Genomic DNA, 15,412 nt, shown 5'->3' with positions numbered 1-15,412 from the left:
CCAAGGTTGCAGTAATTTTGGTCACACCACAATCTCCACCCACTGTTTTCTACAGTGTGATATTAATTAAATAATAAGAAATTTAAACTCCGGGACACTTTCTTTTGTTTTATTTCCATCACATTATTACTGATCTCCATGTCAGCAAGTCAAGCTTGACTTACTCTGAGAAAACCATGTGTACGCATGTTCTGAAGTGTGTTTGACTCATCCTTTGTCCGGCTTTTTCATGCATATTCATGGTTTATATATTTGGCTACTGGTAAAAGTTGGATTTGTGTGTGTGTGTGTGTGTGTGTGTGTGTGTGTGTGTGTGTGTGTGTGTGTGGCTATGGGAACGCTAATACCTGAAACACAGCGCGGCTCTGTGTGTGTGCGTGGGAACGTGTGTGTGTGTGTGTGTGTGTGTGCGTGTGTGTTTTTTATAAATGGACTAGCTTAATAAGCTACAGGAATTATTGTTGGTGAATTATCCTGAAAAGACTGGAAAAAACAACAAATTTTGTGAACTTTCTGTCACAAACAGCCATCAAAGATTCATGCTGACTTTTGTCAGTGTCTCGTTGATCACTACCAAAATAGAATAGGACAAGCAGACAGTGAGCTGTGCTTCACACTGTAAACCATCACAGAAAAAAAACTTGTCCAAACAGCCTTGACATAAATGTCCTTCATGTTTTTGACTTCCTCAGGGTGTTAATCATCTTCATGTTGTGGTCTTAATTTTTGTTTGTTTCTAATAATTAAAGTGAGCTAAAATGTGTGAAGCTTTACATCAGGTTTGCTCTATACAAGTAAATTCATCCACAGCACAAACGCTATGTTCTTCAGCTCATAGATGATTATTTCCAGAATGTATTTAACTCTAGAAACATACCAGAAAATCCACTGTGGCTCCTCATCGTTACATCATTATTGCTTTCAAAGACTGGCAAAGTTGTCATTGTGCTATGGGACATCAGAGCAGCCTCTACACACTCTAATATTACATCCTGTAATAGGGGCTGAATAACTGGTTTTTCATATGTCATGGCAATGTGGTGTACATTAGGCACGCTAAACATACAGACAGCTCTCCTTGCCAATATGCGACTGCACCAATTTATTTGGAGCTTGAAAGCTGTGGAGTGAAATATAAACTTAGCACAAAAAGTAAGGAAGTTTGTGTTTGGCTAATTGTATCAGTGATTGTTTATTTCCCCTTAAATGGTGCCACATTTGTAAGGAAAATGCATTTGTGGGTTGAGCAGCAAAGTTAAGTATGTGGTTGCTTGCCAAACAGCTTATTCTGTGACCAACACAACCACTTTGGCTGACTTGGGTCAAATGGTGGTTGTAAAATGGGACACCAGCGCACAGCACTGTGCTACCAAGCTGGTGACTAGGATGAGGAGGAGGTGGAAGGCGAGGCCCCTGTTTTATAATGAACAAATTGTCAATATTTCTTGTTTCTTCGCACTTCAGTCATTTAATTCAATAAACAACACCAAACAAGACAACAGATAAACTGGTTTGGCGTGTTTTTCATAGTTTCAACCACTTGCTCAACACTGCTGCTCAACCCACAAATGCATTTTCCTTACAAATGTGGCACTATTTAAAGGGAAATAAACAAGCGTTCCAACAGTATAACATTTATTAGCAAGAAGGATTATTACAACAAAGAAATAATTGACCAAACACAAATTTCCATACTTTTTGTGCTAAGTTTAGAAATGCCTTGGAAAGAGTTTCAAGTAGCTTTGTTCCCTGTGAGGAGGGAAGAGTGGTGGAAAATGAGAGTGGAAAGCTACAGTCTGTGTGCAGTCTGTGAGCGTGCTGAGGCCACCCCTGAATGAATGGTGGTTTGCACTGTGTGTGAGGAACATGCAACAGAAGACAACATGAGAAAAAAAAAATCATGCATATCTTTTCGGAAGAGCACATTAGGTGCCTTGAGTTGCTGGCAGTGTTCTATTTCAACTATGTACATGGTAGATGATGACTTTACACGTGGAAGTAATATAGTGTATAAATACCTCTGTATAAATGGATTTTATACATCTAAATTGGAGCACAGGGCAGGGACGGAGGAGGGAGCTAGGGGGTTTTCTCAAAAGGAATGGAAGAAAGTCTACAGTTTCTTTTAACCTTTGCATATTTAGTCTCTTTCTTAAACCCTGAGTCAAGCTTTAGAAATAACCTTCAGTCATTGTCGAAGGGTTTGGAGTGGGGGGTGGGGGCTACATCCCTGGAAGCCCCGGGTCGGAGACTGGCCTGTGGAGTCCCAACATTCCTGAGCTGCTGGGGACATCTGGTAGAGAGGCTTGCCGGCTTGATGGGAAATTCAGTGGATGTTGGTGGTGCTGCTGCTCTGCTGAGTCTAGGATGTCTCTCTGCTCAGTGTTGGTGTTATTCTCAAGCAGTCCAGCTAAGTCCCCATTGGGATGAGTCTCTGCATGGAGAAGGACTGGGGAGGTTTCTTTGGATGTGTTCAGGGCTCTCTCTGAGCCGGGGCTCTGGGGATGGAACAGTACAGTGGAAATCCACAGAAATTAAAGAAAGACTACACACAGCAAGCGACTTTCTATCACATGATATAAACCCCTGACAGCCGGTCAACGTAGGAGTGGTTTTTGGTAGTTCTTTCCAAGGCTTTATCTCACTTACTTTCTTATTAGTTTTAATAAATAATAAAAATTAAATTAAATTTAAATTTTACTGTGAATTTTGTCCTTCCATATAGGTGCTCTCCTGCACTATTTCAACACTGCTTTCATAAATATCCACCTATAATACAAAACCTATAATAACAGGAGATGAAAAATTTTATTTGCTGTCCAGTAGCCTCTTTATTTATATGCCACTACTACATGCCATTAACTTTTTCTACTCTCTGTGATTCGTTCTGTTTGTTGTCTTTCTGCTCCTGTTTTCTCTCTTGTTTTTTACGTCACCTGATGGCTGCCCTCTCCTGAACCTGGTCCTCCTGGGAGGTTTATCCTGTTTTTAAAAAAAAAGAAAAAAAAAAGGAATTCTTCCTCCCCACCATCACCAGTGCTTTGCTCATAGGACACACAAGGGCAAAATATGGCTTGAGGTTCAGAACTGGCACATGGAGCTTCCTAATCAGGCTCCTGATGTCCTAAAACTAAAAACTAAAAACAAAACAAAACAAAACAAAAACAAAAAACAGTTAGTAGATATCATGGCGAATGACTGAAATGAGTCCATCCTGCTCGATTTAAACAAGAAAGTGCAATAGTGCAAAAAAGTCAATGTGGCCTTTTGAAAACAAACGCTTCTGATGCTCGTCACAGGAGATTGCTGGTTCATAAGGATAGTATTATTAATAAATCTTATATAATTTCAGGCTATTTACCTTCAAATGTAAAAGGACCGTGAACTGTGAACTGCTGCCACAAATAAATCAAACTGGATTTAATGGAATAAAAGATCAATATTTAATATTATTTTGAAGGGCAAGCTGCTCCAACTTTACAACAGCAGCACGCTGAGTGATGACGGGCAAAATCCACTGGTGTTCTCTGATTTGTGTAACGCAGAGCTCCATCACAGCTAACCAGTTTGCTCTACTATGCTCCAAAATAACTCCTGATGTTTTCCTTGCTGACCTGTGATGGAGGGACCGTAACATGAACAGCAGGTTATGTACTGTGTAATCTTTGCTTTAAGTAAACATTAAGTAAATGTAGAGGAAATGACCCCTTTAAGCTCTTTTTGGTAAGGTAGTTGCTATTTGGTTTGACTTTTGGTAACTGTTATTTAATTATATAATAATTACAAAAAAACCCCAAACAACACAAAAACTATGATTGGAATTCATCAACAAGAATCTTAAGATTATACAGATTTGAAATTTACCACAAAAACGGAGCCAAAGCTATTGTAAAACAGTGTGACAACCAGCTGAAAACCGTGGCAGTGTTAGGGAAAATCAGCGTTTCCACTCATTAAGCTTCTGCTGTACCTGCGGCTGGGATGGAGCAGGGCTCACATCGATGGCAGACACCAGCTGGATCCTGACGGCTGGCCTCTGGTACTCTGGGCTGGAGGTGACGGTGCTATAAGCTGGAGGACCGGCTGCTGTTTGCCTCTGAAGGAGCTGCAGGATAGCCTGGATGTCTGCAGTCATCTGGGACTCAAGTCTGATGGCCACAAAACATGAAATAAACTGAAAAGCAGCATGACAGTGGTTCCATTTTGGATGCTGTAGATCTTTGTGTTTCATTAGAGAAAACACATCTGAAGGAAATATATTAGCAGAACAAAAGTTCACTTCAACAAAGTAACAATGAGCCTTGATAGTTGATTGTTTACATCAGGGGAGGGGAACTCCAGGCCTCAAGGGCCTGTGTCCTGCAGGGTTTTAGATGTGTCCTTGATCCAACCCAGCTGATTTAAATGGCGAAATTACCTCCTCAACATGTCTTGAAGTTCTCCAGAGGCCTGATAATGAACTAATCGCTTGATTCAGTTGTGTTGATCCAGGGTGATATCTAAAACCTGTGGGGACACCAGCTCTTGAGGCCTGGAGTTCCCCCATTTTTGATGCTCGACATCAGGGGTGTCAAACAAAATTAATAGGTAATTAGCAAGACTCTATAGAAAGTGGTAACCCCTAACTCTACCTAAGTAAATTTAAATAAATGTAAGTAAATGTAAATGTTTGGAAAAATGTACTTCTAAAAGCGTCTGGACTTCTTTAAGTTGCTTGAAGACGTTTCACCTCTCATCCGAGAAGCTTCTTCAGTTCTAAGGTCAAATGGTGGAGAGTCCCAGATATAAACCTAGTGGGAGTAACCCCCCACTGGGTTTAAATCTTCTTTCCAAGCTCCTTAGACTGCGATGACCTGGATGACTGAGAACCTTCACAGACGTACTTCTAAAAGTACTTTTATTGCGCCATGTTCATTCACTCATAAGCTGCTGTAACATGAATCAAATGGTTCTATAGAACTCTCAATCAAGACTGATTTCCATACTGATGACAAACAGGTGATGAGTTCCTGCTTGATAGTTCTGAGTACACCAGTCAAAAACTTTAATTAAATGAGATCCGAACAAATGAACAGCTGTTATTTCTAAGAGAAGTCTTCTGGTAATGGCTACTCGCTGTTGCTGTGACAGCAAGGAAGACCATTAAAGGTAATCATTACTACACAACATACGGTTACATTGTCACCTTGTTCTCTGAGCGAGAGACTATCTCTCCACTCTGTTACATATTCTATATGTGGGGGTTATACCCCATACATATGGAATATGTAACAGAGTGGAGAGATAGTCTTGATATGATAGAGAACTAAAGTACTCTTACTAAATCCCCAACGTCTGCAGTAATAGTATCAGTGTATCAGTAGTGCAGTTTACTACCAGGATTTTAAAAAATGTATTTGTGTAAATTTCAACAATGAATATGCAGACAGAAAAAGTGTACCACAGTATAGTGCAGTACCATGGATGGAACACTAGAGGGAGCTTTAAAGCTTCCTTCATATAGTAAGGACAATCAAGAGTTTCCCGGTAGTATGATCCTGCTCAAATGCAGAGCCTTCAGGAAGATGAGGAATTCTCAAAGGTGTGACCGAACACATGTAGTGTGTGCATGTATTGATGCATTAAAGATTTCACCAGCAATAAATAAGGAAAGATAATTCAAATATTCTGAGTTGTGTGCTAAAGATATTCGCTAGTGAAAAGTATATTAATTCCCTCTAAAATGAAGTGGAAATGTGAAGTAGTAGATAATGAAGAAGTGCTCCCAGTGCTCAGTTCCCTCACTGTTGTGCCGATTTTGAACCTGATTCTGTGATATCTGCACTTGAAAGTATGAAATCCTCTATAAAAATGAACTGTTTTTCATTTCTCCTGGAGATCGCTGCATCACCTTATGCACCAAGTTACATCATGAGCCACAGGGTGTTAGGTGATGAATCACCTCTTTTCCCCCTGCTTACACACTCCTTTTCTGTCCTTCAGTACAAAATAAAGAGAGTCAGTAAACACAGCGCGCAAAACAGAAGCTTTCCAGTGCAGACTTGAGCACATTGGTACTTTGTCAGGTGAGTGGGGGTTTTTTCACCCAGAGGACAGAGTGGAAGTAAACACTTTGTTTCGGTTCTGCTGTGAGGGTAAATGAGGGTTGGTGGTGCGGTGGCCAAGCCTGCCCATCAACTGAATCAGCATAAATGGCTGAAAGGTATTCAGCAGTGATGAGACCAGCATTTCTACCGAGAGGCAGTGAGCAGAATATTGAAGAAACTCAAGTAGTTCCACCCTTCAATTCATTACTTCATGTGAGATTTGTGAGACAGTTGCTAACAAATGCCATCTCCTTCAATTGGCAACTTTACTGTGACTTCCACAAACCAAACCTCGTAGGATGACGTCGAAACCCTTGCAATTTGTCTGTATCTTGTGGCTCTGCGCTATAAATAGACAGTCGCTAACTGTCTTCCTCCCCCTCATCTGTATCAGTGCACCAGCCCAGAATCACACCAGCTGCTCACATGGTCCACTCTCTGCATTAACACAGCTGCAGTGGGTGTCTGGCCTAAAATGTGTATGCAAGTTTTAGCCAATTATAGGCAGAATTATGGGATTCACATGGCTAGCTCTCAAAGAAGCTGCTGAAAAATACAAAGCCTATTATAGAAAATTGAGTCAAATATGATCCCGGAGGTGTCTTTAGTAATCCAAAGGTTAAGTGCCTGAAAAATCCTGAAATAGCATTCCACTGATTTAGCTCCTGTAACATTGACTAGTGATGGTAAATCTGATTGGCCAGAAGTACTGACCAATAGATTAGTTTAAGTTTCAACCAAAACTGTTCAAAATGTGAAAAAAGCCTGGAAGTTTACATATTGGTGCATTTTTCTTTGTTCCTTTATTTAAAAACAGTACATCCGTGATTTGGCAGTTGCTCCCCAGAAAAAGGATGTGTTATAGTTTTTATGGGATTAACTGAGAAAGCTAGCTTTCTGGTATAAAAATGAGCTATGAGTGGTTTCAACAATGCAAAAAAAGTAGAAGAGATCAAAATGCCGTGGTCTACATAGGAAGAGAAATGGAGAAGGGGGTCAACTTGAAGGAAAAGTATGTGAATAATGTGACCGTGAAGAGGGTTGCAGACAGAATCATGAGTTTGAACCCAGAAATTTAAGGGGTGATGCTGAATGTTGTCAGTGTCACAGGTTGAATATGTCAGTTAGAAGAAGGAATTCTAGAGTAAGTTGGATGAAGCAGTAGAGACTGTTCCCATGGGCGAAAGAGTGGTGATTGGAGTGGACGTCAATAGACATGTAGATGAAAGGAACAGAGGTGATGAGGGCATGCTGTATAGCTATAGTGAGAAATCGAGAAAGACAGACGGTAGTGGATTTTGTGAAATGGACAGAAATGGCTGTAAACACAAAGGGGGGAACATAGGGTGATCTAAGAATGAAGGTTAAACACAAGTGGATTACATCTTATGCAGAAGGGGAATCTGAAATAGAAGACTGCAAAGTTATGTCAGGGGAGAATGTCGCTAGTTAGCATCAGACAGTAGTCTATAGGAAATTACTGTATATTAAGAAGAGGAAGCAAGTACAAATAAAGCTGAGGATGAAAGAATCGTATGCACAGTTTAGGGAGAGAGACCTGCTCTGGTTTGTAGGGAAGTGTTACCGATGAGTGGGAAAGTACAGCTAAAGTACCAAGCCAAGAAGCTGTTTGGTGTACTTGGTGGGGAAATGGAGAAGTGCAGGAATGTATTCAAAGAAATAGGTTAGCTAAGAATAAGTTGAGTAGTCAGAGAGTTGAAGAATGGAGACAGAAGTGACTTGCAGTGACTTCTATGTGATCCTAGGCACTAATGAAGGCGAAAAGGACTTTTACTGACTGGCTAGGCAGAGCGCTTGAGTTGGAAAGGATGTGCAGCATGTTTGGGTGATTAATGATAAATGAAATGAAAAATGAAAAAAAAAATACTTATGCTATATATACTTATATATGTAGATAGTAACGTGTTTAGGACTGACATCATGTTCCATTCTGCTCAGCAGACTTTTGCAGGGACGTTCAGCTTCAGCTCCAGCATTGACTGATAAACTGGTCTTTTCCTGCTGCTGTTGCTATATCGCATTTAGAAATTCACTATTGAGTTTAGCCGCTAAAGTTGCCTGAAGCCTCTGTATCAACGTAATCCTGAGTGTTGACGATACAAAGAGCATTTGCAGTCTTTTGGTTTGACATGACCAACAAGCTGTTTCAAAACCCTTCCCCTTTGCCCTTGCGCACCTGTTGAGGTGCTGCTGCAGCAAGTCTAGACGTTGCTCCACCTCTCCATAGGTGAGCTCTGTGTCACTGTCATCCTCCCTGGCTGGTGTTTCCTGGCAGTGAGCCGACTCCTCCGCAGCCTCACCGGGATGCTGACGCACCCACTCGTCAGGGTGGAGCTCTGGAGGGAAAGACATGCAAGCAGAGATGAATACGCATACACATGCGTGCACAAGAAACGATCTGTGTTATTAGAATGGTTTCTCAGGGAAAGCACTGTATGTGCTGTGCCCTCTCATCATTTAGCTTTACTGAGCTCTGAGCAGCTTACCACCTTCTGATTCCTGACATTTACACTGGAGAGGAAAACACCCATCTGACCCCAGCTTGCATCACAACCTCAGTGGGATTTTCCTGCCTCTCTTTTGGGTTTCTGCTAGAGATTAAATTGACATTTCCTGTGCATTTCTCTCGCCAGTTTGTAAGAATCAATATCACTCTGCTCTCCAGAACAAATCCTCTTACAGCTGTAACATCTGAATTGTGGGATATTATCAAACCAACAGACTGACACAGATTTCCCACGTCAGTGTGGAATCCTGCTGAGTTTGACTTGCAGTTAAAATTCAGGAGCGCCCTGTGCGTGTGTTTATACTAAACCAATTTATGGAGGATTTAAGGTGACTGCAGCTGACTACTGAGATTGCAGATCAAATGAAGTCAGATGCAGCTGTTTATGTGGAAGCTGCATCTGCATCGGAATGCATAGGAGGATTCTGTATCGGTTTGCTGCGCGTTTACAGCCGGTACAGTCCTATTAACAACATTCACATTAACAACATGTTTCCAACAGATCCTTCAGTTTGGCCCAAACCTACAGTCACAAGGGGTGTCCCGAGCCAAGTGCTGGATAAAATCCTCTAACATTTTATTACTGAGTTGGTTTTAGGTTTCAACATGACACATAATCCTTTTTGGGATTTTTAATAGATGTGACAATCCTCCCCTCAGGCTTTTTTAACTGGGGTTTTTTGAATTCTTGAAAATGAACTTCTAAGTTAATTACTTATTCTGGTGTCAACCTTTACAGGGAAAAAACCCCCCAGATTTACAGGAAACTGTGTATTTGAACAATGTCAGTAATTTCCCAGATGTTTCTTTAGTGTTTTATCCACTTGGTTTTTGTTAGAAAAAAACATTTATTTGAATGACAGGAAAGAAATAAAGACTAATCTCTTGTTACTTGATGGAGAGATAAAAAAAAAAAAACCTCTTCATTTGTAGGAACAAATACATCTGACATCTCTGTCACCTTTGTATTCCTGGTTCTGTGCGTTGTCTCCAGCCTGTGTACTGGAAGCACTGTTCAACCCAAGGCCCAGGGCGTGGTCCCTTACCACCGGGTAGCCCAGCACACCAGAACACAAGGGCCTCTGCTCCTCTTCCTCCTCCCTGCCTTCTTCTTCCTCCTCATCCTCATCATTCTCTCCCTCCTCAGCAGACTCTCTCCTCTTCTCAGCTGCCGAGGAAGCATAGATCTGCCTCGTCTGCTTTGTGTTGCAGTAGGTGACCGCAGTCTCCTTGTTGTCCTGGTTGTGGGAGCCTAGGGCACAAAGTGCAGTCAGGAAACCTGCTGGGGGAACACTGACTTCCTCTGGGGATGTGGGGGTTGCCTTTGTTATCTGACAACAGTAGCACGTGTCTTGCTTTGGGATTAAAGTGAGGACAAACAATGTTAAAGCACAATCTAGCCTGTTAATGTTGTGCATTATATCATAATGTGTTCCAAATGTGTGTTTACAAGGCAAGCTTGTTCAGCAGTAATGAATAGTGAACATGAGCTTTTCATTCCAAACTGAAGTGAGGTCTAAATCTTCACACCTGATGGATGCAGGCAAGATATGCCAGCTGCTAGACTGTGAAATGGACCATTAGCTACTTTCTCTGTCCCTACTTGTGTTATACTGTGAGATGGTGACACCAGTGACAGAGGACTCGTAACCATGGTGACCAATTAGATTAAATTAAAGATATTCCACCTCACGTACGAAGTACTGAATGATGATGAAGCATTATATTTTTAAAATCTCTTAGTATCAACTGTTGCCAGAAGAGCTCTTCACTCTCATACTGCAGACTTGTTTGTGTATTTTATTTTACAGTCGACTAGGAGGCAGCGCCTTCAGCTACTGGATCTCTATTCTGTGAAACTAGCTCCCAGTTTGGATTTAAGAGACAGACATGCTCCCTACTTTTCATATTAAGCTTTAAACTCTTCTTTTTCCTACAGGTTATGAGTAAGTCTATTGGCTCAAAATGAGGTCATAAATATTTTGTACTTGTAAATCAGGATTTGTATGTGTAAAAAAGATTTGTGTGTGGACTTAGCCAAAAAAACCCCTGCAAGTTACAAGTACGAATTTTGACCCTATTTTTCTTTCTTTCATCTGATTGGTCAATGTCATGTCAATCACAAATGTAACAATCCAATCAGAGAACAGATGGGTTTGGCTGTCTGAGGGGTGCTTTTTTTGAACTGCAGGTCTTTACAAGTACAAAATATTTTTGACCACATTTTGAGCCCATATAAGTCTGGATCTGGATATCCAAACAAGTTATGCTACTATAGGCTCTGCTGGGAGATGCACTGAGCACTTATCTATTCTCACCTCCCCCCATTTTCCCCATTTGTTGTTTGTAGCCTCTCTGTGCTCTTCTTTCCACTCATCTCTTCCCCCTCACTCCAACCAGTCAACATATGGCTGCACCTCCCTGAGCCTGGTTCAGCCAGAGGCCTCTTCCTGTTAAAATGGTCTGTCAGATTGTTGAGGTTCTCTTTTTGTATGTTGTTGCCAGTGACAGTGACAAAAGATGGATTAATTAATGTAGTTTAATGAAATTGTTTAGACTTCTCTGTATTTTAAATTCTGTCATGCGTGAGCTTCAGAAAAGTACAAAACAAGTCCAGCTTGTCAGTGCCGAGCACTTTCACAATGCATTAACAGTGCCGCAGCAAATAGGAAGGTTCAGTTTGTATGATTGAGGTTCAGTTTGTATGATTGAGCATGACTGCACAAAGAAACCTAATATAACCCAGCCTAACTGAAAGCAAACATTCTTTATTAAAGTATCTTTTCTGAAAATAAGCTTATTTTATTTTATAAACCTCCCCTTTTATTAACATTGAGGCTGTCATTGCACTTGAGTCAGCACACATTCATGAGAAGGGGCTAGGAATGAGGAAGCGCAGCTTTGGCAAGTTAAATGGAGCATCAGTGGGTTTCAGTGTAACTCAAACACCACCTGGAGGCATCGTTGCGTAGACATGTTTATTTAAAATACTGTCCTGAGAATCAAAAATGTTTGTAGGAAAAACCGAATTTGCAGCTAAGGTCACCATGACTTCCTACAGAGTGGACGGTGTGCCAAAAGGCCACCGTGTGATAACTAAATGTTGAATTCTTGAAGACATTCAACACATCCAAAGCATAGAAAAACACATCACCCAAAATTCATTCTCATTAGCCCTCATGAGTTTCTGACCTGACACAGGGAGGTCACATGCTTTGCTAAGACATCAGGCAACTCTGATTTGCCTGCTGTCTTCCTTTTAAGGCACAGTTTCAATACTGTTATTTGGTTAAGTGATCAGATTGGATTTGTGTGTCTACATGTCGCCCAGCTATCTGAATGAGTTGCTATGGTAACAGTGTAATAAGTAAGCAGCTCTGCATGTGTACCTTGTCCTTTGCGTGCTGTGTTTTGCATGACAAAAGACGCTTTGTAAACTGACTTTAGCATCCACACTGACACACTTCTCTAGAAATGTCCAAATGTGGTTTCAATCCACTTAAAAAAAATGCTGGAATCTTTCTGGATACAATATAGATGTGCTAAAAATAGGTCTGAGAAAGGCTTCACACTCAGCTCCACCTAGGCTCTGTGCACAGGTACATGTATAGGAAAATGACTTCATTTGAATGTGAGTCTCTGTGATAGGTACAGGTATGTGAAACATCAGTCACAGAAAAAAAAACATGAAATAAGGCTAAACAGAGAGTGTAACAGTGGTTTTGGAGATCATTTCTCTCAAACTATGCTGACAATTCAATACCCAAACTTTGGTCATTTAGTCATAAGATCCATAATTGCAGCTGCTGTTGCTCGGATGAAAGGCTCACTGTTAATTATTAATAAAAGCTACTTTCAGATGCTCCCTTACTCACAAGGGTCACCTCAGCAGGTAGTTCCATATTTGATTCGGCAGATTTACATGCTGTGTGTCTCTCTTTTATACAAGTCCAAACAGATCTGTGTCTAAAACAGTGAAAAGAATTTGCAGACTTTAGACTTACAGTTTAAAGTGATTGTCAGATTTTATATGTAAGATTTATGACTAAGTTTTCAGAAGTTGATCAAATGAAAGTAAATAAATTAAAACTGAGAGAATGTTCACATTACTCTGTCATTAATCTGACAATCCCCGGTGAGGAAGGACAGGGCAGGAGTATTAGGAAAACTCTGTTTTAACAGGAAGACTTCCAGCATAGCCAGGCTCAGGTAGGTGCTGTCACCTGCTGAGGCCAGGTGAGTCATAAGGAGAAAGACAAGATGAACAAAGAGCAACCACCAACAACAACAAGCAGGTAACAAGACAAAACAAACACACACAATCTTCTGGAAGTCCAAGCCTATAGCCCAGGGGTGTCGAACTCCAGGCCTCCAGGTCCAGTGTCCTGCAGGTTTTAGATCTCACCCTGGGTCAACACACCTGAATCATTTAAACCAGTCCTCTGGAGAACTTCAAGATATGTTGAGGAGGTAATTTAGCCATTTAAGTCAGCTGTGTTGGATCAAGGACACATCTAAAACCTGAATAACTAAAAATGGTTCAGGCACCTGATCCAATCCTAATTATAAGCTTTATGACACTGTCTGTCTCCTGAACCCAAACTGGAAGCCGTTTCCACAGAGGAGACAACTTATAGTTGAAGGCTCTGCCTCCCCTTCTACTTTTAGAAACTGCGGGAACCACAAGTAAGCTGTGCAGGCGTATTGAAGAGTGCTCTGTAAGGATAACATGGTACTATGAGGTGTTTAAGATAGAGGGCCTAAAAGATCAGCTGGATTCTATGAGGATTTTAAATGGGTTTTCTGGATTTTACAAAAAGCAAAGGAAGACTAGCTAATGTGGACTTTCTGTGCAGAGCCATTTCTAATTTTTTCAATATTCTGCATTTTAAAGTTGTTACTAGAGACTTGTTACATGGTCAGGAACGACTTTTAGGCACTGCTCCTTATAACTTACCTTACTGGAGGCCAAGATAATGCCATCCATGGTATGTATCAGTTTTGGCAGTATGTTTCTGAGGAATATTTAAATGAGGGTGCAGCAGGTCTGAGGTGTTAGCTGGCTGAATAAATGGCACTGCTATGGTAACAGTAAACAGCATGTGTGCTGGTTATCCAGATGCAAAATAAACAGGGTTTCCCATTTAAAACCACCAACAGTAGTGCTTTTGTGCATCACGCTGACCTGTGGAGGATTTCCTTCTGTATGAGACCCGTTTTCGACACTTGGAGTCATCCATGTTAGAATCAGTTTCTTGTGAGTAGGTCACCTATAAAGAGATGATGTATGATCAGACTGAACCAGTGTAAAAAGTCTGTGTCATATCTGTGTCACTCGCCTCTGTTGTTCTAGAAGTAAAAATGTTAGAAGCACAAAAATTGTGTTGGTATTAAAACAACAAGCTTCCTTAACTAAGCAATATAAACTCCTGCCTGTCTTGTTGGAACACCATGTCTCTGCTGTTTTTGTTGTAATCCTAGCACGCTCTTCTCATGTGTCACCTCTGCTCTGCGTCCCTCTCTGCTTTCCAGTTCTCTAAATAAATAACCAAAGGTCAACACAAAGTGCACTCCCAGCTCTCTTTTTAAAAGATAAAACTAGCTCATTTGGATTCACACACACACGCGATGCTGCTCTCTCACTTAACGCGTTATTACAACCTCCCCACATCATGTCTTCTGTCCAGCGATTAGTACTCTCTCATTCTTGTCTTCCAGCAAATGAGCGATTACAGAAATTTCTTTAAAATAGAACTGAATATGAAAGCCTATATTGCTATAATCGGTGGGGCCAGCCTTATTTAAGTTACCTTTGCATTTTCATCACGGAGGTCAAACGTGAGCTCCAGGTTAGTGAAGAAGTGGTCCGCGAATTCTGGATACATGTCCAGCACCTCCAGAATGTCCTCCCTCTGAATGGTTTGCAGGTCACAATAACTTAGCGCCCGCACGTCTGCGCAGGATTTCCCCGGCTTTGCGTACAGGTGTATCATTTCTCCGAAGATGTCATTTTTGCCTAAAAAAGAAACAAGTGGGGAGGTTGACACAGGAAGTGTCATCTTTCAGCTTATGAAGGACATTTATTTTTGGCAGAAGAAATTAAATTAAAGTTACTGGAGAACATATAGCATATATAACTTGTAGATGCAGTGTTTTGCAGACTGGGGAACCTCTGCCTAAGAAACTCTCCCTCTGATGCTTTTCTTATAACCAAACATGTTACTGAGCTACAAATTAAGCTAATTAGATACAAAATGTTCCTCCACCTGTTTTTCTTAAAATGATAATGATAAAGCTTTGTTTCATATTGACTAAAATATGGATTTATGAGATTTTATTTACATTTTGTGTTATTTTTGTGTTGATCTAATTCCCTCGCAGAGAATGTGCTGACTTACATGTGATGGCCCTTGCTTATCCTAACCCTATTGTGTCATGTGCTTTCTCTAGACCTTATTGGCTGTGTGAAAAGAGCCCTTAATGAAAAACAAGCGTATAAAAGGCTCAGCAGGCTACACCTGCCCATAGCTGAGATGAGAGAAACAGGGAGACCAGATGAGATTTGCTGTGATTAAATCTGGAAGCTGTTGATAGCAGAATGCGGCTTCTGTCATCAAGCACTACATCACACCACGCTGACAACCACACAAAATTTCTCTACTCTCTTTTCTTCCGCTGTCACTTCACATTCTTTGTTTTCTATTGCTCTTCTCTTCTCTCTAACCTGCCCACTCGTTCATCCCTCCCCATTTCTTTTGTCATTTGTCTCTATATGAAAGAAATCGTGCCCTTTTTTTTT

At 40.9% G+C, this 15,412-nt stretch overlaps 1 protein-coding gene across 4 annotated transcripts in view; it reads right to left on the bottom strand.

Moving 5' to 3' along the window:
* Nucleotides 1-1,598: 1,598 nt before the first annotated feature.
* The window catches only part of LOC102202326 (potassium voltage-gated channel subfamily H member 7-like), a 69,620-nt gene continuing 55,806 nt past the window's right edge, over nt 1,599-15,412 (bottom strand). For 2 of the 4 annotated variants that reach the window (XM_005744254.1, XM_005744255.1), the window contains exons 13-18: nt 14,424-14,629; nt 13,799-13,883; nt 9,575-9,865; nt 8,284-8,443; nt 3,971-4,148; nt 1,599-2,498 (exon numbers count right to left, since the gene is read on the bottom strand). In XM_005744254.1, the coding sequence (XP_005744311.1) occupies nt 2,223-2,498; nt 3,971-4,148; nt 8,284-8,443; nt 9,575-9,865; nt 13,799-13,883; nt 14,424-14,629 (1,196 nt within the window). In that variant the 3' untranslated portion in view covers nt 1,599-2,222. The other 2 variants (XR_001290513.1, XM_013913638.1) reach the window with 2 other exon arrangements.

Source organism: Pundamilia nyererei, unplaced genomic scaffold (genome assembly GCF_000239375.1).
Source record: "Pundamilia nyererei isolate P.nyererei 1_Seehausen unplaced genomic scaffold, PunNye1.0 scaffold00141, whole genome shotgun sequence".
In the NCBI taxonomy this organism is placed as follows: Eukaryota; Metazoa; Chordata; class Actinopteri; order Cichliformes; family Cichlidae; genus Pundamilia; species Pundamilia nyererei.
This window is presented reverse-complemented; position numbering and strand designations above follow the sequence as displayed.